Here is a 27,991-nt window from a genome sequence, read left to right as displayed (position 1 = left end):
GGGTGGTGACGTGTTTCCGGTTCACTTGCTGCACGGACGATGCGGACCTGGAGCCTGATGTTTCGGCAGCTGCTCAAGGTCAGCCCGGGCTCGGGGACCTGCGAGCCCCTCAGCCTGGGCCTCGCCACTCCGGAGGCCGGGCTCCACCTCAAAAAGCCGCCGTCCTGGTCAGACCCGGAACCTGCACACTTCACCATCCCCCAAACACCGGAGACCCTACGATACCAGAGACCCCTCCCTCCCTCCCCCCCCCAAATCATGGAGACCCTACTCCGCCTTCTCCCCTAAGGCCGGACACCCCTCCTTCCGCCTCCACCCAAAACTCTGGAGACTTATGTCCCCAAATGCAGAGACCTCTCCCTCCGCCTCCCCAAACTCTGGAGCCACCACATCAGAAAGCCTGGAACGACCTCGACTCAAAAATTCTGGAGTCGCTTTCTTTCACACCCCCTCTTTCCCCCCACCACCTCCCCTTTTAAACTCTGGAGCCCCCTTTCCTCTGCCAACCCCCCCTCCCCCCCCCCCCAAAAAAAAACCCTGGGGTCTCCCAGTGTTTTCACCTTCTCCCCCATTCATGATTCTTGTGCATTGATAATGCTAATTTCTGGTATTTCCTTAATGGGTACAGTCATAGAACTGTGTAAAGTTCTTTAGGTATATTTAGGTATTAGCCAAAATATGTGCAATGTAAATAGTACAACTAATTTAGTTGAATATAGTTCAGATTTAGTTGGTGCTGATTGGATTTTCAGAAAACATGCACCATCTGTAGGATGAGATTTTTAATGTTCTAAAGGAATTATGATCCAGTTGGTCTGCTGTGATCTCCTTGTACACATTGTTTGACCGGTTTATCTTCACTATTTGTATGAGAGAAGAGGACCTAGCAAATGTGATGAAATCTGAAGATGAACTATCTTGTTCATCTTGATTTTCAAGGTTGATTCCAATGTTGTTGAAATGTGTTTTTCTTCTGAATGCAGACTGGACATGCTTGTCGTAGACTCCAAGGTCTTTCAGCAGTCGGATTGCGGACCTATGCTGATGTTGCACCAGGTATGGTACGTGTTATTGACCCTGGCCAGCTGTGCTTTTCCAGCACTGCACTCTTTGATCTCCAGCATCTGCAGTCCTCACTTGTAGGGCTGTGGGTGAGAGTTCTCACCTATTAATCATTTTGTTGCTGATTTCCCTATGATTTTTCAACCTTTGTAATGTTAGGCTGATATTTTCATTGTAATATCTTGGTGAACTTTAACCCTAATGGAAAACAATTATGAATTGCAAAAGGGAGCAGGAAAATATTTGTGGGACTGGACTTGTGTACTGGTAGATAAAACCACCGTTAGTGCTGTTAAATGCATGTCTGAGCATGTTGTTCCAAGTAGGCTAAAGTGAGGAAATGTGTTGATTTATTTTTAAACCTTCTATTTAGGTTTGCTAAGCAATTAGATCAATTTTAGAGGGTAATACACCAGAGATTCAGGTCTATCGTTGTTCAGATCAATTTCATTAAAATAAATCCTAGTCTTTGTGCAGTGTCCATTTTTACTCTTCTGAGAGCCAATGTGGCTGTCTTTGAGATGAATCTGATGCTGTTTTATGTGTAACTCCCATGTGAGGATAAACTGTTTACAATTGCCTACCATCTGCAGTTGAAGGTGTGGTTTCATGCCTGAAGTTATGTAAAAATATCTAAACTTGTACGATTCTGTTGGGGGGGTGGTGGCGGAGTGAGGTTTTGGGCACTCAACAGCACTACTGAAAGTCTCTTTTGTCACTCCTGTATAACAGAATTTTTCATTGGCAAGCTCAAATATCCATGTAATTAGTCTAAAATGTGATTTGTACACTGAGATATTGACTTAATTCTGGTCCATGTGTGGACAGACTCAAATAACGTGAAATAATGCTTCACTGGTGACCGTTGAAGCAGTTCAAGCATCAGCAATTGTTGCTTCCTCTCAGCTGCATCATATTTATGACAAGGAATTTTGGGACCAGAAAGTGTTGAAAATAAATTCCTTCTGTTGAAAGAGTCACTTGCAGGCACTACTCAGTTTTTCCAAAATAGTCATTTTCTTGGAGCAAATGTTATGCAATCAACCAGGGAACAGGCTATTCTGGATTTGATATTGTGTAGGATTAATTAATATTAATCTCAGTAAAAGATCTTCTAGGGAAGAATGATCTATAATTTTAAATACATCGGGAGGAGGGGGAAGCTAGAGTCCCACAATAGTGTTATGGAGTTAATCAAAGAATTATATAGGCACAAGGACTGTTTTAGCCCTAATGGACCAAGCAGGAAGACTAAAAGGGCAGTTGATGAATGAATAGTGGCAGATGCTTAAGGAGATACCTAATTGGTGGTAATTAAAATATATTCCAGAAAGAAAGAGCGGTGGTATAAAAGGTGGAAAAACATCCAATGCTAAGCAAGGAAGTTAAATATAAAAACAAAAACTAACACATCAGATTCTGGACACACCAGTAGATGTTTGGAGATTAATGACAGGATATGGCGATAATGTGGGAAAATGGTAGAGGAAGTGATATACTATGTTCTAGAATGGCAGGGCAAATTCACAGACAAGAACGACATAGCCTATTCTGCCACATCATGTCCATGCTGGTCAACAAGGATCCCATTTTCCAGCTTTTACCCCAAGCAATCATGGTATCACGAGTGAATATCTAAATACTGCTTAAATACTGTGTTTCTGACGTGGTGCTCTTTCAGGCAGAGAATTCTCTACTCCCACCACCCTTTGCGTAAAATAGTTCCTTAGGGTAGCATGGTGGCTCAATGGTTACGACCACAACATCAGGCACCTGGGTTCGATTCCACACTTGGGCAACTAGTGGAGTTGTACATTCTCCCCAAGTCTGCATGGGTTTCCTACCACAGTCCAGGGATGTGTAGGTTAGGTGGATTGGCCATGCTAAACTGACCATATTTATGACAAGAGAAATGCAGGTTTGGTGAATTGGCTATGGGAAATGCACAGTTATATGGATGGGGTAAGGGGGTAGGTCTGGGTGTGATTCTGTTTGGAGGGTTGGTGTGGACTCTGGGCCAAATAGCATGTTTCCAGACTGTAGGGATTCTGTGGTTAAACATGATAGGTTGAATGGCACATTCCTGTTCCTAATTGTTCGCTTATACAATGGCCAAACTTTGAGGCACAGATATGATTTCTTCATAGAATCCATCTTAGTAAATTTTTCATTTTATGACAGGTCTTATTGGCGATTCATGGTGTCTGATGATGAATATTGATGTTATATTGTTTTATTGTGTCAGTGATGAAAGCTCAAGCTGAATGTACTCTATTCCTCATTCCAGTTGATGCAGATGTCACAGTGGTGGGCTCAGGACCAGGCGGGTATGTTGCTGCCATTAAGGCCGCACAGTTGGGGTTTAAGGTAAGTCAAAGGCTGGTGAGCTAATTATGAAATGGTTTCACATGTAAGGCAAAGCCTCGTGTCCAAATGTACTAATGATAAAAAGGGTGATATTGCAAACAATGTTAATGGAAGCATAAAATTACAAAGAAAGCAGAAAAAAACCTGGCAAATAAATTGCTGTACAGGCCAATATGAAGTCCACATTGGACGTTAAAAAAGACTGACAGGGACATTATTTAAATAATGGACAGGTACAGAAAGTTATGGTAAAGGCGATTTAAATGTTGACTTTTTCCTAGACAACGTAAACAAGAAGGTAGAAGTCATGCTTCAACACAATACCTGGGTTACATGACAGCCGGAGGAATGGTACCATGTATTAGGCCTTGAAGGGAGTGCAGTATAGAGTTACGAGGCAGAGTTAAATCATGAGAAGAGATTGCACAAACTAGGATTGTGTTCACTGAAACTTAGAAGATTCAGGTTTAACTTGATCAGAGCTTTCAGGCAAGGAAGGGAAACAAATTATTCCTGCTAGTTGGACAATCCAGAGTTGGGAGACCTGGCTCTATTACACATCTTTTGAGGAATAAAGTTAGTAAGCACGACTGTGCATACTGCCTGGATATTTTGAACTCTTCTGCAAAGATTGATGACTGCTGAATTATTCATTGTTAAGCCAGTGATAAATGAATTCTTATCGTATATTGGTTTATAGAGTCAGGTCACAATCATTTCATTGAATAGTAGCACAAGTGATGAATAGTCTCTTTCTGTTCCTGTGAGCTATTAGAAGTAAATATCCATAGTGTCATGAAGCACCACCATGTGTGTTGCACATTCGTGCCTTTTACCCATAGCCACTCAGCTCTCTCTTTTTAAGATTATTACCCAGTTCCTTTCTGAAAGCCAGACTGAACCTTCTTCTATCACTCTCAAGCAAAGCATTCCAGATCCTACCATTAGTAGGAACAGTTTCTCCATATCTACCCCATGTGGACCCCTCCGATTTTGAACACCTCTATCAAATCTCCTATCAACCTTCCCTCAGGAGGGCATGCCCAACTTCAGCAATTAATCTTCCTAACTTAAGTCCTTCATCCCAAAACCATTCTTTTGGATCTTTCCTGCCCCTCTCCAGTGCGTTCATATTCTTCATAAAGTATATGGCCCAGAGCTAGACACTTTGTGGGCTCTCTGTAAAGCATAGGATCCTTTATTAATTTCTTAAATGTGTGACTGCACTTACCATATCAAAACTCCTGCAACGTTGCCTCAGGAAAAGTCGATGGTGCTGCACGGGTTTGAGTATTCAGCTCCTCAGAGTGAAGTCAGCCAATTGTAGAGCCAGTGATTGTAAAGGTGCTATCTTGCTGGGCTGGTCATTGTGCAAATGACTACCCCAGAATGTATTCAACAGTGATGTGAAGCTATTAAGCACTTCTAGAGTTTCAAAGAATCTAAGAATGCTCAAAGAGCTATCTAGAAAAACATGACATTTCAGTTGACTCAGAGGATGAAATATGCGATAGGTAAAAATAGCAATAGCTAATTCAGTTACAAGACAAAATATATCCACCTGGCTGCAGAAGACTCTCAAAAGGCAATCAAGGAAAGGTTGACGGTCAGGTCAATCTGACATCTTTTGTCCTATGTGTGGGGGAAATATTCCTATAGAAACTAAATTTGTACTCTGTCCATCGGTGTGGGAGTTCACATTCAATACAGAACTCACTTTTCTATTCATCCAGACACTACCTTCTGCATGCAGATTAGGTGATCTATCGAGCCTTTTTTTTAATCAATATTCACTGATTTTCTGCACAGTAGAGCTTGTATTTCAAACTCTTCAGCTTCATCAATAGACCCTGCTGAGATCCATTAGTCTCAGTCAGCATCATCTCTCCCAGCTTTGCATTTCTGCTATTATACACCAGCTGTCTATTCTTCTAGCTCTGGATCAGTGGTGCTGGAAGAGCACAGCAATTCAGGCAGCATCCGACGAGCAGCAAAATCAACGTTTCGGGCAAAAGCCCTTTCTTCTAGCTCCTCTATCATTGCTAAGTTCACCTTTCAGCCACCTTTGCTACCTTGACCTATTCTCACCTTCAAAACCTTCCTTTCTAAAACTCTGCCATTGTCAACTCCTGTTCAGCTCTTAACTGGACTGTAAGGCACTTTGAGATTTATTCCTGTTATTGTCCCTGAATCAGGGGAATTCATTCTCACCTCTGATTGTTCAACTATGTAAACCTCAAATTGTTTGGCTATACATACAGCTATATCAGTGATGATTTAAATATGTAAATGATGTAAAGGCATTGTTGATAAATTAAGTTGTTATTATATTTTATAATAGTATTTTAAAGGCAAAGGATAATTCATTCTTGTTAAGCAAAGGGGTGAAAGGTAAAAGATTTCTGTTCAAAAAAGGGAATAGGGATAACCCCGGGAATTACAGGCCGGTTAGTTTTCGGTGGTAGGCAAAGTAATGGAAAGGGTACTGAGGGATAGGATTTATGAGTATCTGGAAAGACACTGTTTGATTAGGGACAGCCAGCACGGATTTGTGAGGGGTAGGTCTTGCCTTACAAGTCTTATTGAATTCTTTGAGGAGGTGACCAAGCATGTGGATGAGGGTAGAGCAATGGATGTAGTGTACATGGATTTTAGTAAGGCATTTGATAAGGTTCCCCATGATAGGCTTATGCGGAAAGTCAGGAGGCATGGGATAGTGGGAAATTTGACCAGTTGGATAGAGAACTGGCTAACCGGTCGAAGTCAGAGTGTGGTGGTAGATGGTAAATATTCAGCCTGGACCCCAGTTACAAGTGGAGTTCCGTAGTGATCAGTTCTGGGTCCTCTGCTGTTTGTAATTTTTATTAATGACTTGGAAGAAGGAGTTGAAAGGTGGGTCAGTAAATTTGCAGATGATACGAAGATTGGTGGAGTTGTGGATAGTGGGGAGGGCTGTTGTTGGCTGCAAAGGGACTTAGATATGATGCAGAGCTGGGCTGAGGAGTGGCAGATGGAGTTCAAGCCTGTCAAGTGTGAGGTTGTCCATTTTGGAAGGACAAATAAGAATGCGGAATACAGGGTTAACAGTAGGGTTCTTAGTAAGGTGGAGGAGCAGAGGGATCTTGGAGTCTATGTTCATAGCTCTTTGAAAGTTGCCACTCGGGTGGATAGAGCTTGTAAGAAGGCCTATAGTGTATTAGCGTTCATTAGCAGAGGGATCGAATTCAAGAGTCGTGAGGTGATGTTGCAGCTGTACAGGACCTAGGTAAGGCCACATTTGGAGTACAGTATGCAGTTCTGGTCGCCTCATTTTAGAAAAGATGTGGAAGCTTTGGAGAGGGTGCAGAGGAGATTTACCAGGATGTTGCCTGGAATGGAGAATAGGTCTTATGAGGATAGGTTGAGAGTGCTAGGCCTTTTCTCATTGGAACGGCAAAGGATGAGGGGTGACTTGATAGAGGTTTATAAGATGATCAGGGGAATAGATAGAGTAGACAGTCAGAGACTTTTTCCCCGGGTACAACAGAGTGTTACAAGGTGAAGGGTGGAAGGTATAGGGGGGATGTCAGGGGTAGGTTCTTTACCTAGAGAGTGATGGGGGCATGGAATGCGCTGCCTGTGGGAGTGGCAGAGTCAGCATCACTGGTGACCTTTAAGCGGCAATTGGATAGGTACGTGGATAGGTGCTTAAGCTAGGACAAATGTTCGGCACAACATCGTGGGCCGAAGGGCCTGTTCTGTGCTGTATTGTTCTATGTTCTATGTTATCAGGGTTAGGCAGGAATGTGGATTTAAGGTTACAATCAGATCAGTTGTGATCTTATTCAATGTTAGACATGATTTGGAGATGCCAGTGTTGGACTGGGGTGAACAAAGTTAGAAATCACACAACACCAGATTATTGTCCCAACAGGTTTATTTGGAAGTACTAGCTTTCAGAGCATTGCTCCTTCATCAGTTGGTCGTGATGAAGGAGTAGCACTCCGAAAGCTAGTGCCTCCAAATAAACCTGTTGGACTATAAACTGGTGTTGTGATTTTTAACGTTATTTAATGGTCCATTCCTGTTCCTAATTCATATGTTCTCAACTTAATCTGACTACTTTTATTGGTCACTTTGAGGAATTAGATGAAACAGTTATTAACCTAAAATAAAATGCTGCAAATGCACAGCAGGTCTCCTGGTACCTGTGGAGAGAGAAAGAGTTGATATTTCTAGTCTGTGACCTTTCACCAGAACCTGATCTGAAACACTTCTTTCTGCACTGATGCTGGCAGATCTGTTAACTATTTCCAACACTGTGATCTTTTCAGATTCTGATTATCCCTAGCATCTTGCCTTTTGTCTTAGTTTTGAGGAATGTTTATTTCCACAGATACTGGTACCTTGCCTATAATTACCACTGAATTCAATAATAATTGTCAGGAATATGGAGAAGGTAGAAGGTCAGTTACAATCTTATTGAATGACAGAGCAGGCTTGAAGGACAACTTGGCTGAAACCCTGTATTACTTGTGTGTGTATGTCCTTATCACATTGTTTGCAGTTACAGGTCAAACAAAGCATTGTTAATCAAGCTCACCTTTCTCAATACTTTCAATATGGTAACTTTCATTTTTAAACATTGCAGACTGTCTGTGTGGAAAAGAATGATACGTTGGGTGGAACATGTTTGAACGTGGGATGTATCCCCTCCAAAGTACGTATTTGTTTAGTGTGTAAGATACTGCATTTTTAATCAATGTTCTATTGGAATGCTATTATATAGCCACTAAATGTTTTACACATCAATTGTAAGATTAACTGCTTAATCAAAGTTGTCACTCTTGTTCTAGGCCTTGTTGAATAACTCCTATCTCTACCACTTGGCCCATGGGAAAGATTTTGCCAGCAGAGGGATTGAAAGTAAGTATATCTTCAGAACAAAAACAAAAAGTGCAGGTAATGCCTGACAGTATTCTGAGAGAGAGAAGCTGTCACCTTCCATCAGAACCGGAAAAAGTTAGAAATATGGATTGGTTGTAGGAAATTTTTTAAAAAAAAATCAGAGTGCATGGTTAGAGACGTTAAATGACAAAAGGCTGCATGTTGCAAAATCAAAGGGAGTGGTAATGGGAGTAACTAAATGAAGATTGTCTAGTGGAGGTGTAAATGGCAGGATCATGAAGAGCTACCATTTACAAGGAAATGGAATGATGTTAAATCGTTTTTTAAATGGAAAAGGAAGTAAGTGAGACAGGTGGTGATTTAAAATTATTAGCGGTATACAAAATCATGAGTTAAATAGATGAAGGAACTGTTCCCATTAATAGAAAGATTGAGACAGAGAGAACACAAATTGAAGGCAAGAGAGGCGATGGAGGAATGAAAATCTATCTTCACTAAGTGATTAGGATTGGAAATGCCTTGCCTGTGTGTTGAGAAAGATTCAATCAAGGTATTTAAGAGGGAATTCAATTATTGTCTGAAAAGGAAGAAAGTGGCCACACAAATTGGGTGATAAAGGAGATGTATGGCATGCTTGCCTTTATTGGTCAAGGCATTGAGTAAAAGAATCAGGATGTCATGTTGCAGCTTTATAAGACTTTGGTTAGGTGATACATTTGAGTTCAGTTTTAGTCGCCATGTTACAGAAGGATGTGGAGGTTATAGAGGGGGTGCAGAAAAGGTTTTCCAGGATGCTGCCTGGAATAGAAGGTATGAGCTATGAGGAGAAGCTAGTAAACCCTGGTTGTTTCTATAGAGTGGTAGAAGCTGAAGGTAGTCTTGATTGTTTATAAAATTGAGATGCATGGATAGGGTTGACGGTCAGGCACTTTTTTTTCCCCCCAGAGTTGAAATATCTAATACTAGAGGGCATGCATTTAAGGTAAGAAGGGGGGGATAGTTCAAAGGAGATGAGGGGTAAGATTTTTTTAGTGTTAGGTGTCTGGAAAGTGCTGCCAGGGATAGTGGTGGAGGCAAACACAAAGGAGGGTGTTTAAGGGACTTTTAGATAAGAACATGAATATGCAAGGAATAATGGAATATGGACCAAGGGGCAGGCAATAGGAATTAGTTTAAGTTGGTGTCATGTTCAACGCGATGCTGTGGGCTATACAGTTCTATGTTCTATGAATGTGCAGAATAATATGACCATGTGCAGTCAGTTGGGATTAGTTTAGAAGGGCATTGTAGTCAGTGTAGACAATGGCGGGCCAAAGGGCCTGATCCTGTTTGTACTGTTCTTTTGTAATGAGGTGAATTCCTTCAGAACAGGTGAATGGACTCCTGTGCTGTAACCAGTCTGTGACTCCAGTAAATTCTGAAAACTCAGAAATTCCTAGTTGAAACTTAAGGGGATGAAGTGTTGTTCCTCAAGCTTATATCAAGCTTAATTGAGGAGCACAAAGTGCGAATGTGGAAGACAATTAAAATGCCAGGTGACCAGAGCTTGGATTAAATGAGCTAGCCGAATGGAAGACTATTGCAAAGCAGCTAGTAAGTCTACATTTGGTCTTCCTAATCTAGAAGAAACTATATTGAGCAGCAAATGCAGTATACTAAATAAAAATACAAGTAAACTGTTGTTTCACTTACAAAGGAGTTTTTAGGGTCTTGGATTGTGAAAAGAATGTAGGTAAAATGTAGGAGCTACATTTTTGGGCTTGCTGTTTGAAGGTGTCATATAAAGGGGAGGATGTGCTAAGTTTTGACAGGCAAGCCTACCCTTTGGAATGGTAAAAGAGACGAGTATGAGACCACATGGCATTAAGAAAAGGGTACAAATTGGAAGCAAAATGAAGAAAAATTTCAAATTCTGTAGGTACAAATTAGGGAGTAGCACTGGAGCAATAAACATACAAGGATTAGGAGGTTTAGAGTTAAGGTTTTAGGCAAGACATGTAAAATGAAGTGAGGAGTTTCTTTTCTCGCAGTTAGTGGTAATAACCTCAAACTCCCTACCTGTTATCAATGAGGTCATTTGAAAATTGGATAGGATCTTGAGAAGTAAGCTTGTTAGAACATAAGGAGAGATGGAAGGGTGGAGAATTGGACTGTTTATAATGCTGTACTGGTTAGAAGGCCTCCTTCTGTGGTGCCATTTATCTGATTTCACAAACAGTCTCCTTTTAGTTTGAGTGAGTGGAATTGAAGGAGAAGTCATTTAAGATGAGGACAGGTTCATCCAGATGGAGGAAGGTAGTGATGAATGGGTTCTGTGCAGGAAGCACCAGGGAGCTTTGATTATCCTGGTATGATCATGTGTAGGGACATCCTTGGTGAAGTCAATCACTTGGGGCCAGGAAACTGGGAACGATTGAAAGTGACAGAGGGCATCAGAAGAATAAACTGGACCACTGGGAGTAAAATAGTCCAGAAGGGAAAGCATCTGTTGTGGGACAGAAGCAAGCTCACACTGTCTACCGAGACAGTTCTTATGGTCAAGTAGGTATATTTGGTTAATTGTCCTATTTCTACCATTGCCCCACCACCTTGTATAAATTTTTGAGTTGTTTGGCTAGAAATAGGGAGTATTTCTTCCCCCATTCCTGAAGAAGGGCTAATGCCCGAAACGTCGATTCTCCTGTTCCCTAGATGCTGCCTGACCTGCTGCGCTTTTCCAGCAACACATTTCCATCTCTAGAAATAGGGAGTAAATGGCATATGGTGCAGTTGGTCATTGCTCGCACTGTCACTTACTGATTTCCTCCCCTGCCATCATCTTAACTGTTGTATTTTATATAAAATATGGGGGCATAAAATTGACTTATTCTGTGTTTCTTCAGTGGGTTTAAAACTTGAGTGAAGTTGGATGTCTTGTGGCTCATTTCAGTATATGACAAGGGCATGCAATCTCTTTTGAATATAAATATCCTTCCCTGCAAATTAACTGTAAATGTAAATAGCATATTTTTGATCCTAATGCTTGTTAGTGCAACAAAATTATTTGATTCTTTGCAGCATGTTTCACAATTACATTTGATTAAAATGTAACTTAGTGCACAATATTGAAAATTCAAAAGGTGTTACTTTGATCTTTACTTCACATTTCTTTATTAAAGTCACAGGAATGAATCTTAACCTGGAGAAGATGATGGAACAAAAGAGCAATGCGGTGAGGTCATTGACTGGTGGAATTGCTCATCTTTTTAAACAGAATAAGGTTAGTTTCTGATTTAAATGCACCATTTGAATTAATGGTGCATTTATGGAGACCTTTTTCGAGGTAATGGGAGCAGAGGTTGTTGCTTGCTTTACCACCTCCAGTCAAAGTCTTCCTTCTGAGGAGCTATGATAGAATATGTGTTAAGTTTGATTGACTACAAATCTTATCCTTAATACCTACTCACTTGGCCTATATCATTTGAGCATAGGCAGAATTAAAATTTAATCTTTGACACTTGGAAATAAATTCGAAAGTTCATCTACATCTTATAGAGGCAATTCTGTTTTAAATTTAGTAATATTTTCAGTTATTGCATTTAGTGTACGTTTTCTGCATGAAATATAGACCACCCCAGGTTTTGTATGTTTTTATAGTCTGTTGCATCAAATCTGCATGTAGACCAATTAGAGTCATAGATTCATAGAGATGTACAGCACGAAACAGTCCCTTTGGTCCGACTCGTCCATGCTGAACAGATAGCCTAAATTAAACTAGTCCTCTTTGCCAGCACTTAGCCCAGATCCCTCTAAACCTTTCCTATTCATATACCCATCCAGATGTCCTTTGAGTATTGTAATTGTACCATTTCCTCTGGCAGATCATTCCATGCATGCACCACCCTCTGAGTGAAAAAGTTGTCCCTTAGCTCCATTTTAAAATTTTTCAGTATTTACTACAACTCCACCAATTTCCGTGACACCAGTTAGCTGGATACTATCCAGAACAACTCACTTGATTAACACCGCATCTACTAATATCTACTCCCTCCACAATTGATGCTTATTGGCAGAAGTATGTATTATCTACCAGATGCACTGCAGAAATTTGCCAGACATCCTTAGACAGTACCTTCCAAACCCCCGAACGCTTCTATCTAGAAGGACAAGGGGAGCAGATACATAGGAATGCTACCACCTGCAAATTCCCTTCCAAGTCACTCACCAACCTGACTTGGAAATATATCACCATTCCTTCACGTGCCACTGGGTAAAAATTCTGGAATTCCTTACCTACAGCACATTGATTGCAGCAGTTCAAAAAGGCAGCCTACCAACACCTTAGTAAGTAGGAGCAGGCATTAAGTACTGGCCAGCCAGCGATGCTCACGTCCTGTGATTAGATTAGATTACTTAGTGTGGATACAGGCCCTTCGGCCCAACAAGTCCGCACCGACCCGCCGCAGCACAACCCACTCAGACTCATTCCCCTACATTTACCCCTTCACCTAACACTACGGGCAATTTATGGCACATTTTTGGATTGTGGAAGGAAACCGGAGGAAACCCACGCAGACACAGGGAGAATGTGCAAACTCCACACAGGCGCCTGAGGCGGGAATTGAACCCGGGTCTCTGGCGCTGTGAGGCAGCAGTGCTAACCACTGTGCCTCTATGCTGCCCAACAATGTGAGTGAATTTTTAAAAAAGTATCCTTTCCATGAAGGCCAGCTAGCATTTGCCGCCTTCACCGCCTGCTTGTTTTGAAGAGCTGGTGCACAATGACACCCTGATCACGTTACAGCTTTCACTTTCCCAACCTTTCAGATTCTTTCCTATTTTTGCTACCAAAATGGATAATATCCACGTTATACTTCATCTGCCGTGTATTTGCCTCAACTTGTCCAAATCACACTGAAGCATCTCTGCATCTTCTCTTTTCACCCTCCCATTCACATTTGTCTGAAAACTTGGAGATGTTACATTTAGTTCCCTTGTGGAAATTGTTACAAAATATTGTGCTGGTATCCAAACACTGATCCCTCCAGTTCCCCACTGATTACCAGCTGCCACTCAGAAAATGACCTGTTATTCCTATTGTTTCTTGTCTGTCAAAGTTAAAAATCTCAACACCAGATTATAATTAAACAGGTTTATTTGGAAGCACTAGCTTTCGGAGCACTGCTCCTTTATCAGGCAGCTACCTGATGGAAGAGGAGCAGCGCTCCGAAAGCTATTGCTTCCAAATAAACCTGTTGAACTATAATCTGGTGTTGAGAGATTTTTAACTTTGTCCACTCCAGTCCAACACCGGCTCCTCCACTACTTGTCTGTCAACAGTTCTCTATCCATGTCAATACACTTCCCCCAGTCTTGTGTGCTTTAATTTTACATGCTAATCTTTTGCATGAGATCTTATCAAAAGCTTTGAAAAATCGAAGAAAACCACATCTACTGCTCTACCCACTTAAAACTCTACGAGGCAAAATAAAACTTATTGATATTTGTCGTTGTCATTCTATTTCGTTACAAGGTGACACATGTTCAAGGACATGGGAAGATTACTGGGAAAAACCAGGTCACAGCTTACTGTAGTGATGGTAGCGTACAAATCATCAACTCCAAGAACATTCTTATTGCCACAGGATCAGAGGTTACACCTTTCCCTGGGATTCAGGTATGAGAGTTAACTTTAAAAAGCAGGATTATTCTCAATTGATGAATTTCCATGTTTTTACACAACTATTTAGCTGATGTACAATCCCGTTTAAAAATGTGGCAAGTGACAATTTTAGTACAGTTGAAGGCCATTCAGGTTGTCATACCTATTCTGGTGCAGATCTGATTTGGTGCAACCCACTTCCAATTCCCTGCCTATTCTCCATGTTTTTGACATTCTCTTTACCTTGACAACAGTCTTGTGTTTTTATAGAACCTGTTACTGCTTTTTGCCTGGAAGTCAGTTTTGTAAGAGTGTTAAATTAACAATATCAATATGCCATACCCACAGATTGATGAAGAGACAATTGTGTCTTCAACTGGAGCTCTATCATTGAAACAAGTTCCTGAGAAGCTGGTGGTTATTGGTGCTGGTGTCATTGGTGTTGAATTGGTAAGCAGAAGAAACTGCAGAAATGAGGTCTTGCTTTTAAGAACAATTAATCAAAATATTACATAGAAACCCTTTGTGCCTGAGCTGGATCTTTGGTAGAACTAACTATTTAATCCATGTCCCTGAATTTTCCTAACTGACCTGCAATTTCTTCCCCTGGTTCAAACCTGCAGATTATTAACCAGTGGCACTCCAGTATTCGTGTATGTCAGCATCTGTCTGAGAACCTAAATAGAAAAAAACTTCTAATCTCTTGAAAATTTGTGTCACAAGTTTCACTCCCCTTAACAGATATCAAAACAAATCTTGGATTCCACTAACCAAGAGTGGGATTGAGAAAGGAAACGAATCCTGTAGTTGATTAAAATCAATGATTTAATGGTATGTTAGGGTAATATTTCCTGACTGTGCAGGGTGTCACAGCTATCCAAGACACAGTTCTCAGAAAGTGAGCTGATATCCCACGGGTCTCACCAGTGGGACCCTTAACTTACACAGCTGTCCAGTTACAGTCTGTTAACTACGGTCTACTACAATTTACATGATACCCGTCTAATATACTGCCTCCGAACTCCAGGCTATTTCAGTACCAACTAGTGTCTCACCCCACTCGGCACCCTAAAAGGTGGGGCATTTGTAGAACTACTGGTGTCTTGGGCATTAATCTCCAAGTGTGGCTCCTAAAGGTGGTCCAACAAGTGACTAGCTGCCTACCTTCCAGGCTGTTGGGTCTTGTACTTTCTGCTCTTGTTAATTTATCTTGATGGTGACATCTATAATTGTTAGAACGACGGCACCATCAAGCTTCTGCACAAGCTTTGTGGATGTGCAAATGTCTGGACTGTCATACAGAGAACAAAAGTCCCATGTACAAATTGCAGCGGCTTTAAATGGGGCTAGCAGAGCTGGGCAGCAATCTTAATGGATGTCTTGGTGCCTCACTCAGCAAAGGAAATTAGAGGGAATGTTGATCCTAAGCCTGAGGTAGCGTCACATGTCAGGAAGAGTCTACAGTAACTCTCTAGCAGTGAAGTTCCACCACTATGCTTGTTGACAGTTACCACCCACCACTGCTGGAGAGGGAGAAATGAAACCAGTGCTCTTGCTGTCCTCAGCCCTGCTGCATTATTGAATCTGTCAGTGTATATGTTGCAGTAGCCAGTCTCTGGAAGTTGTAATTTTCTTCTTTTTCCAGGGCTCTGTATGGCAACGCCTTGGCTCCGAAGTGACAGCTGTTGAATTCTTGGGGCATGTTGGAGGAATCGGCATTGACATGGAGATTGCAAAGAATTTTCAGCGCATTCTTCAGAAACAGGGTCTGAAGTTTAAGCTTAATACAAAAGTGACTTCAGCAACTAAGAGACCCGATGGGAAGATTGATGTTTCGTGAGTATGAAGTGAGAATGTATGAGTAATGGATTAATTATAAGCCATAAGAAGTGAGTTATAAGCAATGTGTAAAGTTAAGCACAGAAAAGTACTTTGTACTCCATAGACACACTTTGAAGCGTTTTATCTACTTGCTCCAGATTTGAGGCTGCAGCTGGCGGAAAGGCCGATACAATCACTTGTGATGTGCTGCTAGTGAGCATTGGCCGTCGCCCCTACACTGAGAATCTGGGACTGCAGGATATGGGAATCGAAGTTGATAAGAAAGGTCGAATACCAGTCAATAATCGCTTCCAGACAAAAATTCCAAAGTAAGTGAATCCTCTTCTCCACACACAATTATTCCAGGAACGTATATGGACACTTGTCTGTGTCTGCGTTAGCAAGCTGTAGACAGCTAGAACAGGAATTGATCACTAAGCCACTTGAGCATTTCCATCAATCAATGACACCCTGGTTGATCTGTGACTGAACTCCATTTGCTCACCAAATTAAGTAGCATGTAGCACAGCTTGAAAAAGTACTTAAAGTTGGGGGATTTAGTAGTGAAACATTTTTGTGCAGTAAGGAAAGAAAGTGTTGTTCTGCACCACAGCACGTGGTATTGAAAGGGGACCTCCAGGAGATAAGGACCAAGCAGTCAGGGCATGAGTGCATCTTGCTCACAACTGGGATAGATTCAGAAGGGAATGACTAAAGATGAAAATAAGGAACAGAAACGGAGTCAGCAAGTATGGAGGGTCGAAGGAACAAAATCCAGAAAATAGCCAGCAAAAGACGTGGTCAACGGTTCATGATGTGTACTTCAATGTGAGGAGTCTGCTCTTACTAATGAGCTGATGGCGCAAGTAGAAATTTGGCAGTATATATTATAGTCATTGTTGAAAATTTACTGCAAGCAAGAGGGAGATTGGCAGCTCTATATGGTTTACAGTTGGTATAAAATGGAGGGTTCACCATCTTGGTAAAGGATCAATTATAGCTGTGGCAGAAAAAGAGAAAGTAACATCTAATGAGGCCACGTGAGTTGAACTGAAGAATAAAAAAGGAGTCTGTCACATTACCTAAAAAGGATTGTGGAGCCACCCCAGGAATAAAGAAACAAATTTGTAGATTAAATTACCGAGAAGAGTAAGAGGTTGCAGCTAACGCAATTTTAACTGGGATGGATCAGTGTAAAAGGTATAAAAAAGCATTGAATGTGCATTTAAGAGGAATCTTTCAGCCAGAACAGAACAAAATTGACATGTTTGTGATGTCATTTTAGGGAATTAATTTGGCAGGTGATAGTGGTGTTAGTGGGTCAGTATTTTGGTGGGAATGATTTAAGCTCGAGGGCCTGGACGGCTTACTTCTGCTCCAGGTAATTGAGTTGTATGAGGTACTTGCTCCCTAAGAATAAGGACTATAAGGGTCAGTGGGAAACGGACAATGGAACCGTGGTGCAGTATGCCATTCAACTGACCATGTAAGGTGGTAATAGAGGAAAACTGGGAGAAGCGACAGAGCATGATTCTGGGAAAAGTTGGCTCACTCACCACAACGGAGAAGGGATTGCAGAGGACCTGGTATCAAATACCATGGGCTAGAGAAGTTGCCAGGTAGGATCCATCTTAAATTGCTAAGGGGGGTAAAGGAGCAAATAACAAAGCCGTTGACAGAAATTTTCTAGATTTCTCTGAACACAGGATTCGTCCCAGGGGACTGGAGGATTGCAAATGTAACACTGTTGTTTCAGAAAGGGGCAAATGATAACCCAGGAAGCTACAGACCTATCAGTTTGACATTAATAATGGGAAGACTGATGGAGGCCATAATACAGGCATAGGTAAACACCTATTTAGAGAAAAATAGGTTAATATGAGACAATCAATATGGTTTGGTCAAGGGCAGATCATGTCTGCCAAATTTGAGTTAGATTAGATTAGATTACTTACAGTGTGGAAACAGGCCCTTTGGCCCAACAAGTCCACACCGACCCGCCGAAGCGTAACCCACCCAGACCCATTCTCCTACATTTACCCCTTCACCTAACACTATGGGCAATTTAGCATGGCCAATTCACCTAACCTGCACATTTTTGGATTGTGGGAGGAAACCAGAGCACCCGGAGGAAACCCACGCAGACACGGGGAGAATGTGCAAACTCCACACACAGAGTCGCCTGAGGTGGGAATTGAACCCGGGTCTCTGGTGCTGTGAAGCAGCAGTGCTAACCACTGCACGGTAGCACAGAGTTCTTTGAAGTGATACAGGCAGGAGGTGAGGTTAGTGCTGTGGATGTTGTATATTGGACTTTCAAAAAGCATTTGGTACAGTGCCATTTGTCAGCTTGTTTAGCAAATTAAAATGCTTGGGTTTGATGGGTCCTCAGCAGCATAGATTAGAAGTTGGCTAAAAGGTAGGAAATTCAGGGTGGGTACAGACGGATGTTCCTCACATTGGATATCAGTTGAAAGTGGTGTTCCCTTGATCAGTGTTTGGGACCCTTGTTTTTATATAAGTCAGGAAGTGCTGTGAAGATGGGTGTTGAGGGCAACATCTTAAAATTTGCAAATGTTGCTAGAGAGAATAGTGAATTGTGAGTATGATGCTGAGTGATTTCAGAAGGACAATACAAGTTGGCCAAATGGGCAGATACCCAGCAGATGAATTTTACTGAAGAGAAATGTGAGCTAATGCAATTTGGTAGAAGAAACATGGAGAGACAATACAGGCTCCATCGTACAAGTTTGAGGGGAATATAGGACCAGGGGGACCTTGAGGTTCACGTGCATAATTCTCTGAAGGTCACCTACAAGTTGAAGCAGTTGTTAAAATGACTTATAGGATCCTTGAGTTTTTAAATAGAATCATAAAGTATTAAAGCAAGGAAGTGATGCTGCACCTCTACAAATCATTGGCCAACCCACATTGTTGGCCAACCAGTGTTGTGTTCAGTTCTGGGCACCTTACTTAAGGAAGGATTTTAAAGTCCTTGAGAGAGTGCAATGGAGATTTCCTGGAATGATACCAGGAATTAGGAATTTTACATAAAAGGAAAAGTTAGAGAAATTGGTCTTATTGGAGTCGTACAGCACAGAGTGAACTAGTCCATGTTGACCAAAATTTCCACCTATACTATCATATCCTTCAAAATGTTTCCTATTCATGTATTTGTCCAAATGCCTTTAAAATGTTGTTAATGTACATATCTCAACAACTTCCCTTGGCAGCTCATTCCATTTGTGTACCACCCTCTGTGCAAAACAGTTTCCCCTTGGGTTCTCTTTTATTCTTTTCCCCTCTAACCTTAAACTGATACCCTCTAGTCCATGATTCCCCGGCGTCTCGAGTGAATGAAGAAAAGGTCCTGCTACAGGATATCAGGAGAAAAGATAGAAAACATGACCTCCAAGAATCTAATACATTATTAGCATTAGAGTCAGTCACACTCTTTCTCCATATCTCTCCAATATGTTTTGTCTGTCCAATTCCCTTCTGAGGATTGTTATTCAATGTGTAAAATACCACTACTTACATTAAGAATTACATTCCAAATCCTGTTGTGTAAAAAGATTTACTACTTCAATCCCCTGTTGGGTCTTTTCCCAATCCTTTCAAACCCATGCCTTCTCATTATCTAACAGTTATTAGAAATATTTTGTCAATATTTATTCTCAGTTTAGAACTGAGAACCTCTGTTTCCTACTGTCCTCAATTGAGAACAAGCATAGTTCTTCAATCTTATTAACATCACCTCAAGCCCTAGAAATATTCTAGTAAACCTCTTCTGTACACATTCCACTTGTCTTATCCTTCCTGAAGTTTGCTGCCCTCAAGTAGATGCCAGCTGGAGTAGTGTGACGAAGTTGCCTTCTGTCATGTTTAGCAAACTTTCTCGTTTTTCTACTCCATGACTTTATATGGCCCAGAATTCTATCTGCTATATTGGCTACTTTTTTAACCTGTTATACCACCATTCATGCAAAACCCTTTTCCGATCTCTGTTCTTGTACCCTTTTTAGTATTGTACTCTCCAGCATGTAAGGTGTTTCTTTATTCTAATGTTTGCTTTGAAATCTGTCTTTAACATTGTTTATCATACTTCCAGATTTCATGTCATGTGTGAATTTTGAAATAGTCCTTTTCTCCCTACCCCTGTTCCAAGTCCAAAAACAAGAGATCCTAGTACTTGAACCTCTAGAAAGTTGACTGTATACCTTTGTAGCACATTTTAATTGAATCTAAATGGGTAGTTTAATATATTGAACTACAAAGTATTTTTCCTTCCATAGTATCTTTGCTATTGGGGATGTGATTGCTGGTCCAATGCTGGCTCACAAGGCTGAAGATGAGGGGATCATCTGTGTAGAGGGAATGGCCGGAGGAGCTGTACACATTGATTATAACTGCATCCCATCTGTTGTATACACTCATCCAGAGGTTGCTTGGGTTGGCAAATCTGAAGAACAACTGAAGGAGGAGGTAACATTCCCACTCATTCCAAATCTTTGCCCTTTTGACTTCAGCACAAAATATTAAACTAGCAATCTGTTACTAAAATGGATATTTTTAGAAACTAATGTTCAGCCACTTAACCCTCCCAAAAACATTAAGATGATTTTTAAAAAATGAATTGAAATGTGTTTGAGGATTAATAATGACTCATGCAGGTGCTTACCTGTCTTAAGGATTATAATTAGCAATACAATTAGCAATACAATTAGCAGTACATGAAATGGTGCGTCAAAAAAGCCTTGTCCTTGCATTAGGATGTCCTTTAGGGTATGTTAAGAATGAGCTTACTGCTATAAAATGCTTCTATGACTTTAAGATATTCTCAAATACATTATAGCAAATAGAATTAAAGAATGGTGGTTTCATAGTGGTAATGTCATTGGGCTAGTAGTCCAGACCCCGTACGAATGATCTGAGGACATAGTTTCAAATGCCACCATGGTAGATCCCACAGAAACTGTAATTAAAAGCTAGCATAGGAAAGATTTGGAGGGATATGGATCAGGAGCAAGCAGGTGGGGTTAGTTTAGTTTGGGATTATGTTGAGAATGGACTGGTTGGACTGTGGTCTGTTTCCATGTTGTATGAGTTTCATGACATGACTCTAATTGCAGCCATATAGTCACTGATTGATTGTCATGAAAGCCCATTTAGCTCACTGATGTCTATTAGAGGAAATCTGCCATCCTTGCCTCATCTGGCTTACACATGACTCCAAATGTACAACAATATAGTTGGCACCTAACTACCCTCTGACATGGCCTAGCAAGCCACTCAGTTTTGGATGTAGGTATGCTCGCTGAGCTGAAAGGTTCATTTCCAGACGTTTCATTACCTTACTCGGTAACATCTTCAGTGGACTTTATGCAAAGCAATGCTGAAACTTCCTGCTTTCTATTTATGTTTGGGTTTCTTTGGGTTGGTGATGTCATTTCCTTTGGTGGTGTTGTTTCCTGTGGTGAAGTCGCTTCCTGTTCCTTTTCTCAGGGGGTGGTAGATGGGGTCTAACTCGATTTGTTTGTTGATAGAGTTCTGGTTGGAATGCCATGCTTCTAGGAATTCTCGTGCTCGTCTTTGTTTGGCTCGTCCTAGGATGGACGTATTGTCCCAGTCGAAGCGGTGTCCTTCCTCATCCGTAAGTGAGGATACTAGTGAGAGCGGGTCATGTCTTTTTGTGGCTAGTTTTCTGCCTGTTTGTCCAATGTATTGTTTGTTATAGTCCTTGCACGGTATTTTGTAAATGACGTTAGTTTTGCTCATTGTCTGTATAGGGACTTTCAAGTTCCATTAGCTGCTGTTTTAGTGTGTTGGTGGGTTTGTGGGCTACCATGATGCCAAGGGGCCTGAGTAGTCTGGCAGTCATTTCCAAGATGTCTTTGATGTAGGAGAGAGTGGCTAGGGTTTCTGGACGTGTTTTGTCTGCTTGGTTGGGTTTGTTGCTGAAAAATTGGCGGACTGTGTTCATTGGGTACCCATTCTTTTTGAATACACGGTATAGGTGATTTTCTTCTGCTCTGCGTGGTTCCTTTGTGCTGCAGTGTGTGTTGGCTTGTTGAAATAATGTTCTGGTGCAGCTTAGTTTGTGGGTGTTGGAGTGATTGCTTCTGTAGTTCAATATTTGGTCCGTATGTGTTGTTTTTCTGTAGACGCTGGTTTGAAGTTCCCTGTTGGCTGTTCGCTCTATTGTGACGTCTAGGAATGGCAGTTTGTTGTTGTTTTTCCTCCTCTTTAGTGAATTTTATGCCAGTAAGGGTATTATTGATGGTCTTGAAGGTTATCTCTAACTGGTTTCATTTCGTGATGACAAAGGTGTCATCCATGTAGCGGACCCAGAGTTTGGGGTGGATGTTTGGCAGAGCTGTTTGCTCAAGTCTCTGGTGGACCTGTGCCTTACCACCCACTTGACCTTCAACGATAAAACTTAGACAAACCAATGGAACACCCATGGGATCTCCGATATCAGGGTTATTAGCAGAGGCAGTAATTCAGAGACTTGAGCAAACAGCTCTGCCAAACATCCACCCCAAACTCTGGGTCCGCTACGTGGATGACACCTTTGTCATCACTAAACAAAACCAGTTAGAGGTAACCTTCAAGACCATCAATAATACCCTTACTGGCATAAAATTCACTAAAGAGGAGGAAAACAACAACAAACTGCCATTCCTAGACGTCACAATAGAGTGAACAGCCAACAGGGAACTTCAAACCAGCGTCTACAGAAAAACAACACATACGGACCAAATATTGAACTACAGAAGCAATCACCCCAACACCCACAAACTAAGCTGCACCAGAACATTATTTCAACAAGCCAACACACACTGCAGCACAAAGGAATCACGCAGAGCAGAAGAAAATCATCTATACCATGTATTCAAAAAGAATGGGTACCCAATGAACACAGTCTGCCAATTTCTCAGCAACAAACCCAACCAAGCAGACAAAACACGTCCAGAAACCCTAGCCACTCTCTCCTATATCAAAGACATCTTGGAAATGACTGTCAGACTACTCAGACCCCTTGGCATCATGGTAGCCCACAAACCCACCAACACACTAAAACAGCAGCTAAGGGAACTTGAAAGTCCTTATGCAGACAATGAGCAAAACTAACGTCATTTACAAAATACCGTGCAAGGACTGTAACAAACAATACATTGGACAAACCGGCAGAAAACTAGCCACCAGGATACATGAACACCAACTAGCCACAAAAAGACATGACCCTCTCTCACTAGTATCCTCATATACGGATGAAGAAGGACTGGGACAATACATCCATCCTAGGACAAGCCAAACAAAGACGAGCACGAGAATTCCTAGAAGCATGGCATTCCAACCAGAACTCTATCAACAAACAAATCGAGTTAGACCCCATCTACCACCCCCTGAGAAAAGGAACAGGAAGTGACTTCACCACAGGAAACATCATCACCAAAGGAAATGACATCACCAATCCAAAGAAACCCAAACATAAATAGAAAGCAGGAAGTTTCAGCATTGCTTTGCATAAAGTCCACTGAAGATGTTACCTAGTAAGGTAATGAAACGTCTGGAAATGAACCTTTCAGCTCAGTGAGCAAACCTACATCCAAAACCTCAACCTGAGCTACAAATCTTCTCAACTCGCTAAGCCACTCAGTTGTTTCAAACTACTATGAAGTCTAAACAAACGAGTAAAACCAGACTGACCACCTGATTCACTCTCCACCTTCTTTGCAGTTGTAACACTGTATTTTGCAATCTGTTCTGCTACCCCAATGCACTTTGTATGGTACAATCTGTCTGTATTGCATGCAAAACAACACCACCTACTGTATCACAGTAGATCTGACAATAACAAATCAAATCAAATGTCAGTCCATGCATGGGAAATGCTAAGGGCAAGGAACAGCCTTGGCAAATGTAAAATATCCTTGTTACCAACATAGGATAGTGTCATGCTCTGGCTGTATGTCACATTCTCTCGCGCTCTGTCTCACTTGTGCCTGGCTCTCACTGTCTTTTTGAGCTGCTTCAGTGCAGCTGCAACACTGGCATCATCCACCAATGTTGAAAATTGCCCAGGTATGTTTTGTGTACACAAAGCAACCCAATCAACCAATCTATTTTCGATTGTTGGCAAAGTAATGGAAGCGGTCAGCAGCAGAGCTATCAAACAGCATTTGTATGGAATGACCTGCCCACTGATGCTTAACTTGGCTTCCGCGAAGGTCCCTCAGCTCCTGATTACATAGTCCGATCATTTGATTGAGTGTGGTTTCAAAATTGAAGTTGAGGGCTATCTGAAGAAAACTTGCTGGTTCGAGTCAAGCCTAGCACAAAAAAAGGTTTGTTATTGGTGAATCATCTCCTACTTTAGGAAAGAGCAAAACCAGAATCATCACTTTGATCATGATTATTGAACTGTCTTAAGCTTTAAGTCCTGCAGCTCTACTTTGCTTGAAATTTCTGCAGGAGTTCCTCAGGGTAGTATCACAGTATCATGTTAGGCCCAGTCACCTTCAGCTGCTTCATCAATGACCTTTGCTCCATCATTAAGTCAGAAGTGGAGATATTTGCTGATAATTACACCACATTCAGCTCTATTTGTGACCCCTCAGGTACCTGATGCAGTCTACGTCCAAGTGCAGTAAAGACCTGAACAACATTCCGGTTTGGGTTGTTTAGTATCATTGCCAAGTATCGTTTTATAATGGAAAATGTGAGGACTGCAGATGCTGAAGATCAGAGCTGAAAATGTGTTGTTGGAAAAGCGCAGCAGGTCAGCTAGCATCCCAGGAGCAGGAGGTTTCCTGAAGAAGGACTCATACCCAAAATGTCGATTCTCCTGCTCCTTGGATCTGCCTGACCTGCTGCGCTTTTCCAGCAACACATTTTCAGATTGTTTTATGATGCAAAACTACCAGGCGATGACCATCTCCACTGAGAGAAAATCATCTTATTGTTGTGGTTCTGTTTGCCGAGCTGGGAATTTGTGTTGCAGACGTTTCATCCCCTGTCTAGGTGACATCCTCAGTGCTTGGGAGCCTCCTGTGAAGAGCTTCTGTGATGCTTCCTCCGGCATTTATAGTGGTTTGAATCTGCCGCTTCCGGTTGTCAGTTCAGCTGTCCGTTGCAGTGGTCGGTATATTGGGTCCAGGTCAATGTGCTTATTGATTGAATCTGTGGATGAGTGCCATGCCTCGAGGAATTCTCTGGCTGTTCTCTGTCTGGCTTGTCCTATAATAGTAGTGTTGTCCCAATCAAATTCATGTTGCTTGTCATCTGTGTGACTACTAAGGATAGTTGGTCGTGTTTCGTGGCTAGTTGGTGTTCATGGATGCGGATCATTAGCTGTCTTCCTGTTTGTCCTATGTAGTGTTTTGTGCAGTCCTTGCATGGGATTTTGTACACTACATTGGTTTTGCTCATGCTGGGTATCGGGTCCTTTGTTCTGATGAGTTGTTGTCTGAGAGTGGCTGTTAGTTTGTGTGCTGTTATGAGTCATAGTGGTCGCAGTAGTCTGGCTGTCAGTTCGGAAGTGCTCTTGATGTATGGTAGTGTGGCTAGTCCGTTGGGTTATGGCATGTCCTTGTTCCATTGTCTTTCCCTTAGACATCTGTTGATGAAATTGCGCGGGTATCCGTTTTTAGCGAATACATTGTATAGGTGTTCTTCTTCCTCTTTTTGCAGTTCTGGTGTACTGCAGTGTGTTGTGGCCCTTTTGAATAGTGTCTTGATGCAACTTCTTTTGTGTGTGTTGGGGTGGTTGCTTTCGTAGTTCACGTGAAAGCAACCACCCCAACACACAAAGAAGTTGCATCAAGACACAACACACTGCAGTACACCAGAACTTCAAAAAGAGGAAGAAGAACACCTATACAATGTATTTGCCAAAAACAGATACCCGTGCAATTTCATCAAGGAATGACCATATAATGTGATTCAGTGATGTCAGGCCAGAAAAGGGTATGGAAATATTTCTGATTTCCTTCTGTAAAGACCATAGGACCTTGTCAATCCTTGTCAGGGGCCAGAGAACCACTTACTTAATAACTCATACCCAGGATAGCACTGTACTGAGAGTAACCATCTGGAATTGTTTCTACTCATGGGATATGGGCATTGCTCTGTAGACCAGCATTTATTGTCTGGAGAGCATTTATGAGCCAAATTCTTTGCTGTGGGTCTGGCGTTTAAATGTAGGCCAGACCAGGTAAGGTAGGTAGATTTGCTAAAGTGATGCCACGTGACTTATGACAATCGACAGTACTTGCACGGTCATCATTAGGCTACTTTTTGAACTGAATTTGGATTTCACTTTCTGTCATGATAGGATTCAAATCCATGTCTCCTAGAACATGAGTCTGGGGTTCTGGACGACATCACCACTACACCACCAGTGACGACATCACCACTACACCACCATAACCCCCTTATGTCTGCAAGTTTGTAGAATGCATGTCACTAAGTGTACAACTTACTTGCTGCGAAAACAGGTCTGTCTTGAACGTAAAGCATATGTGAACCTGTTTTATTCAGTATAGATCATTCATTTTCTTTTAGGGCATTCCGTACAAGATTGGCAAATTCCCATTTGCTGCCAACAGCAGAGCTAAGACTAACAATGATACTGATGGTCTGGTAAAGATTCTTAGCCATAAAGAAACAGACAGAATGCTTGGAGCACATATCCTTGGTTCTGTAAGTAGCAAACCCATTGCGGTGTAGATGGGATATAAGAGTTCCTGAAGTAAATGTGGTTTTCTCTCTGTTAAGGGTGCTGGGGAAATGATCAGTGAATGTGGTTTTCTCTCTCTTAAGGGTGCTGGGGAAATGATCAATGAAGCCACCCTCGCTATGGAGTACGGAGCATCATGTGAAGATGTTGCCCGTGTTTGTCATGCTCATCCAGTAAGTAACACTGGGAACATTGGAGTACTGAACAGGGATAGCACTGCACAGATTATTAAAAACCTGCATCCCTAAAGTCTTCACGGCACACAAATGTTGTACCTCTACTGAAAGAGCAGTTGTGCTTATTCTATATATTTCTTGTCCATGTGTATCTGACTAGAAATCAAAGCAGCAATAGATTATTTGGCCCATCAGGCTTACTTCCCCATTCTACACGATCAAGGCTGATCATGGGCTTCAACTCCACTTTAGTGTCTACTCCCCATATCCCTCTCTTCCTAAGACATCAAAATCTGTCTGTCCAAGCCTTAGATATATTAAGTGATGGAGCATCCACACCCTTCTGGAGCAGTGAATTGTGTGAATAAATGTCTCCCTATTTCGATCCTAAACGATCATCTGCTTATCCTGAGACTGTGCCCCCAGATTCGAGATTTCCCCAGTCAGGAAGAAAATAACGTCTCTGTCTACCTTGGGAGAAAGTGAGGACTGTCGATGCTGGAGATCAGTGTCAATATTGTGGTGCTGGAAAAGCACAGCTGGTCAGGCAGCATCTGAGAGCAGAAGAATCAACATTTTGGGCATAAGCTCTTCATCAGGAATGAGGGTTGTGGTCTGGGTGATAGCCACCTTTTGCTTTTGAGAACTGTTTTCATTCTCACTAATAATCCCTAGGTTGTGCATTTTTACTGTTTTGCCTAATACATTTATTTTTATATGGATTATTTGCACTTTCTAAACAGCTGAAATACCAACTCAAGATTCCAATTGGCTGCTCTCTGCCCCCCAGCCCTTCACTCACTTCCCAAACTTTGTTTTCTGCTTTATTCCATATTGTTTGTAAATTTGTATTTAGCTTGGAACTGGAGCAGACAAAGTTCTTGTTTTGGTTATGAAAGCAATTACTGACCATTGCTAAGACTCTGTGAAACTAGTAATTAAACAGAGTCTCACTGACTACCTTTTCTCTTCTCTTGCAGACTGTTTCAGAAGCTTTCAGAGAGGCAAACATAGCAGCATCATTTGGCAAAGCCATTAACTTCTAAAAGATTTGTGATTTGTATATAAACTGTAACTGGCGTCGGAACCATTAGTAACTTGGCATTGTGATGAAGAATGAAATTATCTGTTGGCCTTGAGCAGGATTGTAATAAACGATTTGTTTGTCAAATGATGCCACATTACTTGTATTTTAACAGTAATAAAACGAGGAAATGATGTATAGATTTCTGTTCGATTATTGTCAGTGTTTTGACCCCAAAATACCGGTGTACCAGCCCTCTTCCAGGTAAG

General features: G+C 41.6%; 1 protein-coding gene across 1 annotated transcript; it reads left to right on the top strand.

Moving 5' to 3' along the window:
* dld (deltaD) lies at nt 1–27,918 on the top strand. The gene is made up of 14 exons (XM_043718004.2): nt 1–78; nt 984–1,056; nt 3,350–3,429; nt 8,060–8,128; nt 8,265–8,334; nt 11,475–11,575; nt 13,829–13,972; nt 14,306–14,407; nt 15,603–15,793; nt 15,937–16,107; nt 20,074–20,263; nt 26,348–26,485; nt 26,606–26,695; nt 27,679–27,918. Exons 1-14 carry the CDS (start codon nt 40–42, stop codon nt 27,742–27,744), a joined length of 1,524 nt encoding a protein of 507 aa, XP_043573939.1. The 5' UTR covers nt 1–39; the 3' UTR covers nt 27,745–27,918.
* Nucleotides 27,919–27,991: the final 73 nt, after the last annotated feature.

The sequence above is a fragment of the Chiloscyllium plagiosum genome, unplaced genomic scaffold (assembly GCF_037043375.1).
Source record: "Chiloscyllium plagiosum isolate Xiang-an unplaced genomic scaffold, Cpla_swu_hap1 HiC_scaffold_23, whole genome shotgun sequence".
NCBI classification, from domain to species: domain Eukaryota; kingdom Metazoa; phylum Chordata; class Chondrichthyes; order Orectolobiformes; family Hemiscylliidae; genus Chiloscyllium; species Chiloscyllium plagiosum.
Note: the sequence above shows the minus strand (reverse complement) of the source record. Positions and strands in the feature narration are given on the sequence as shown.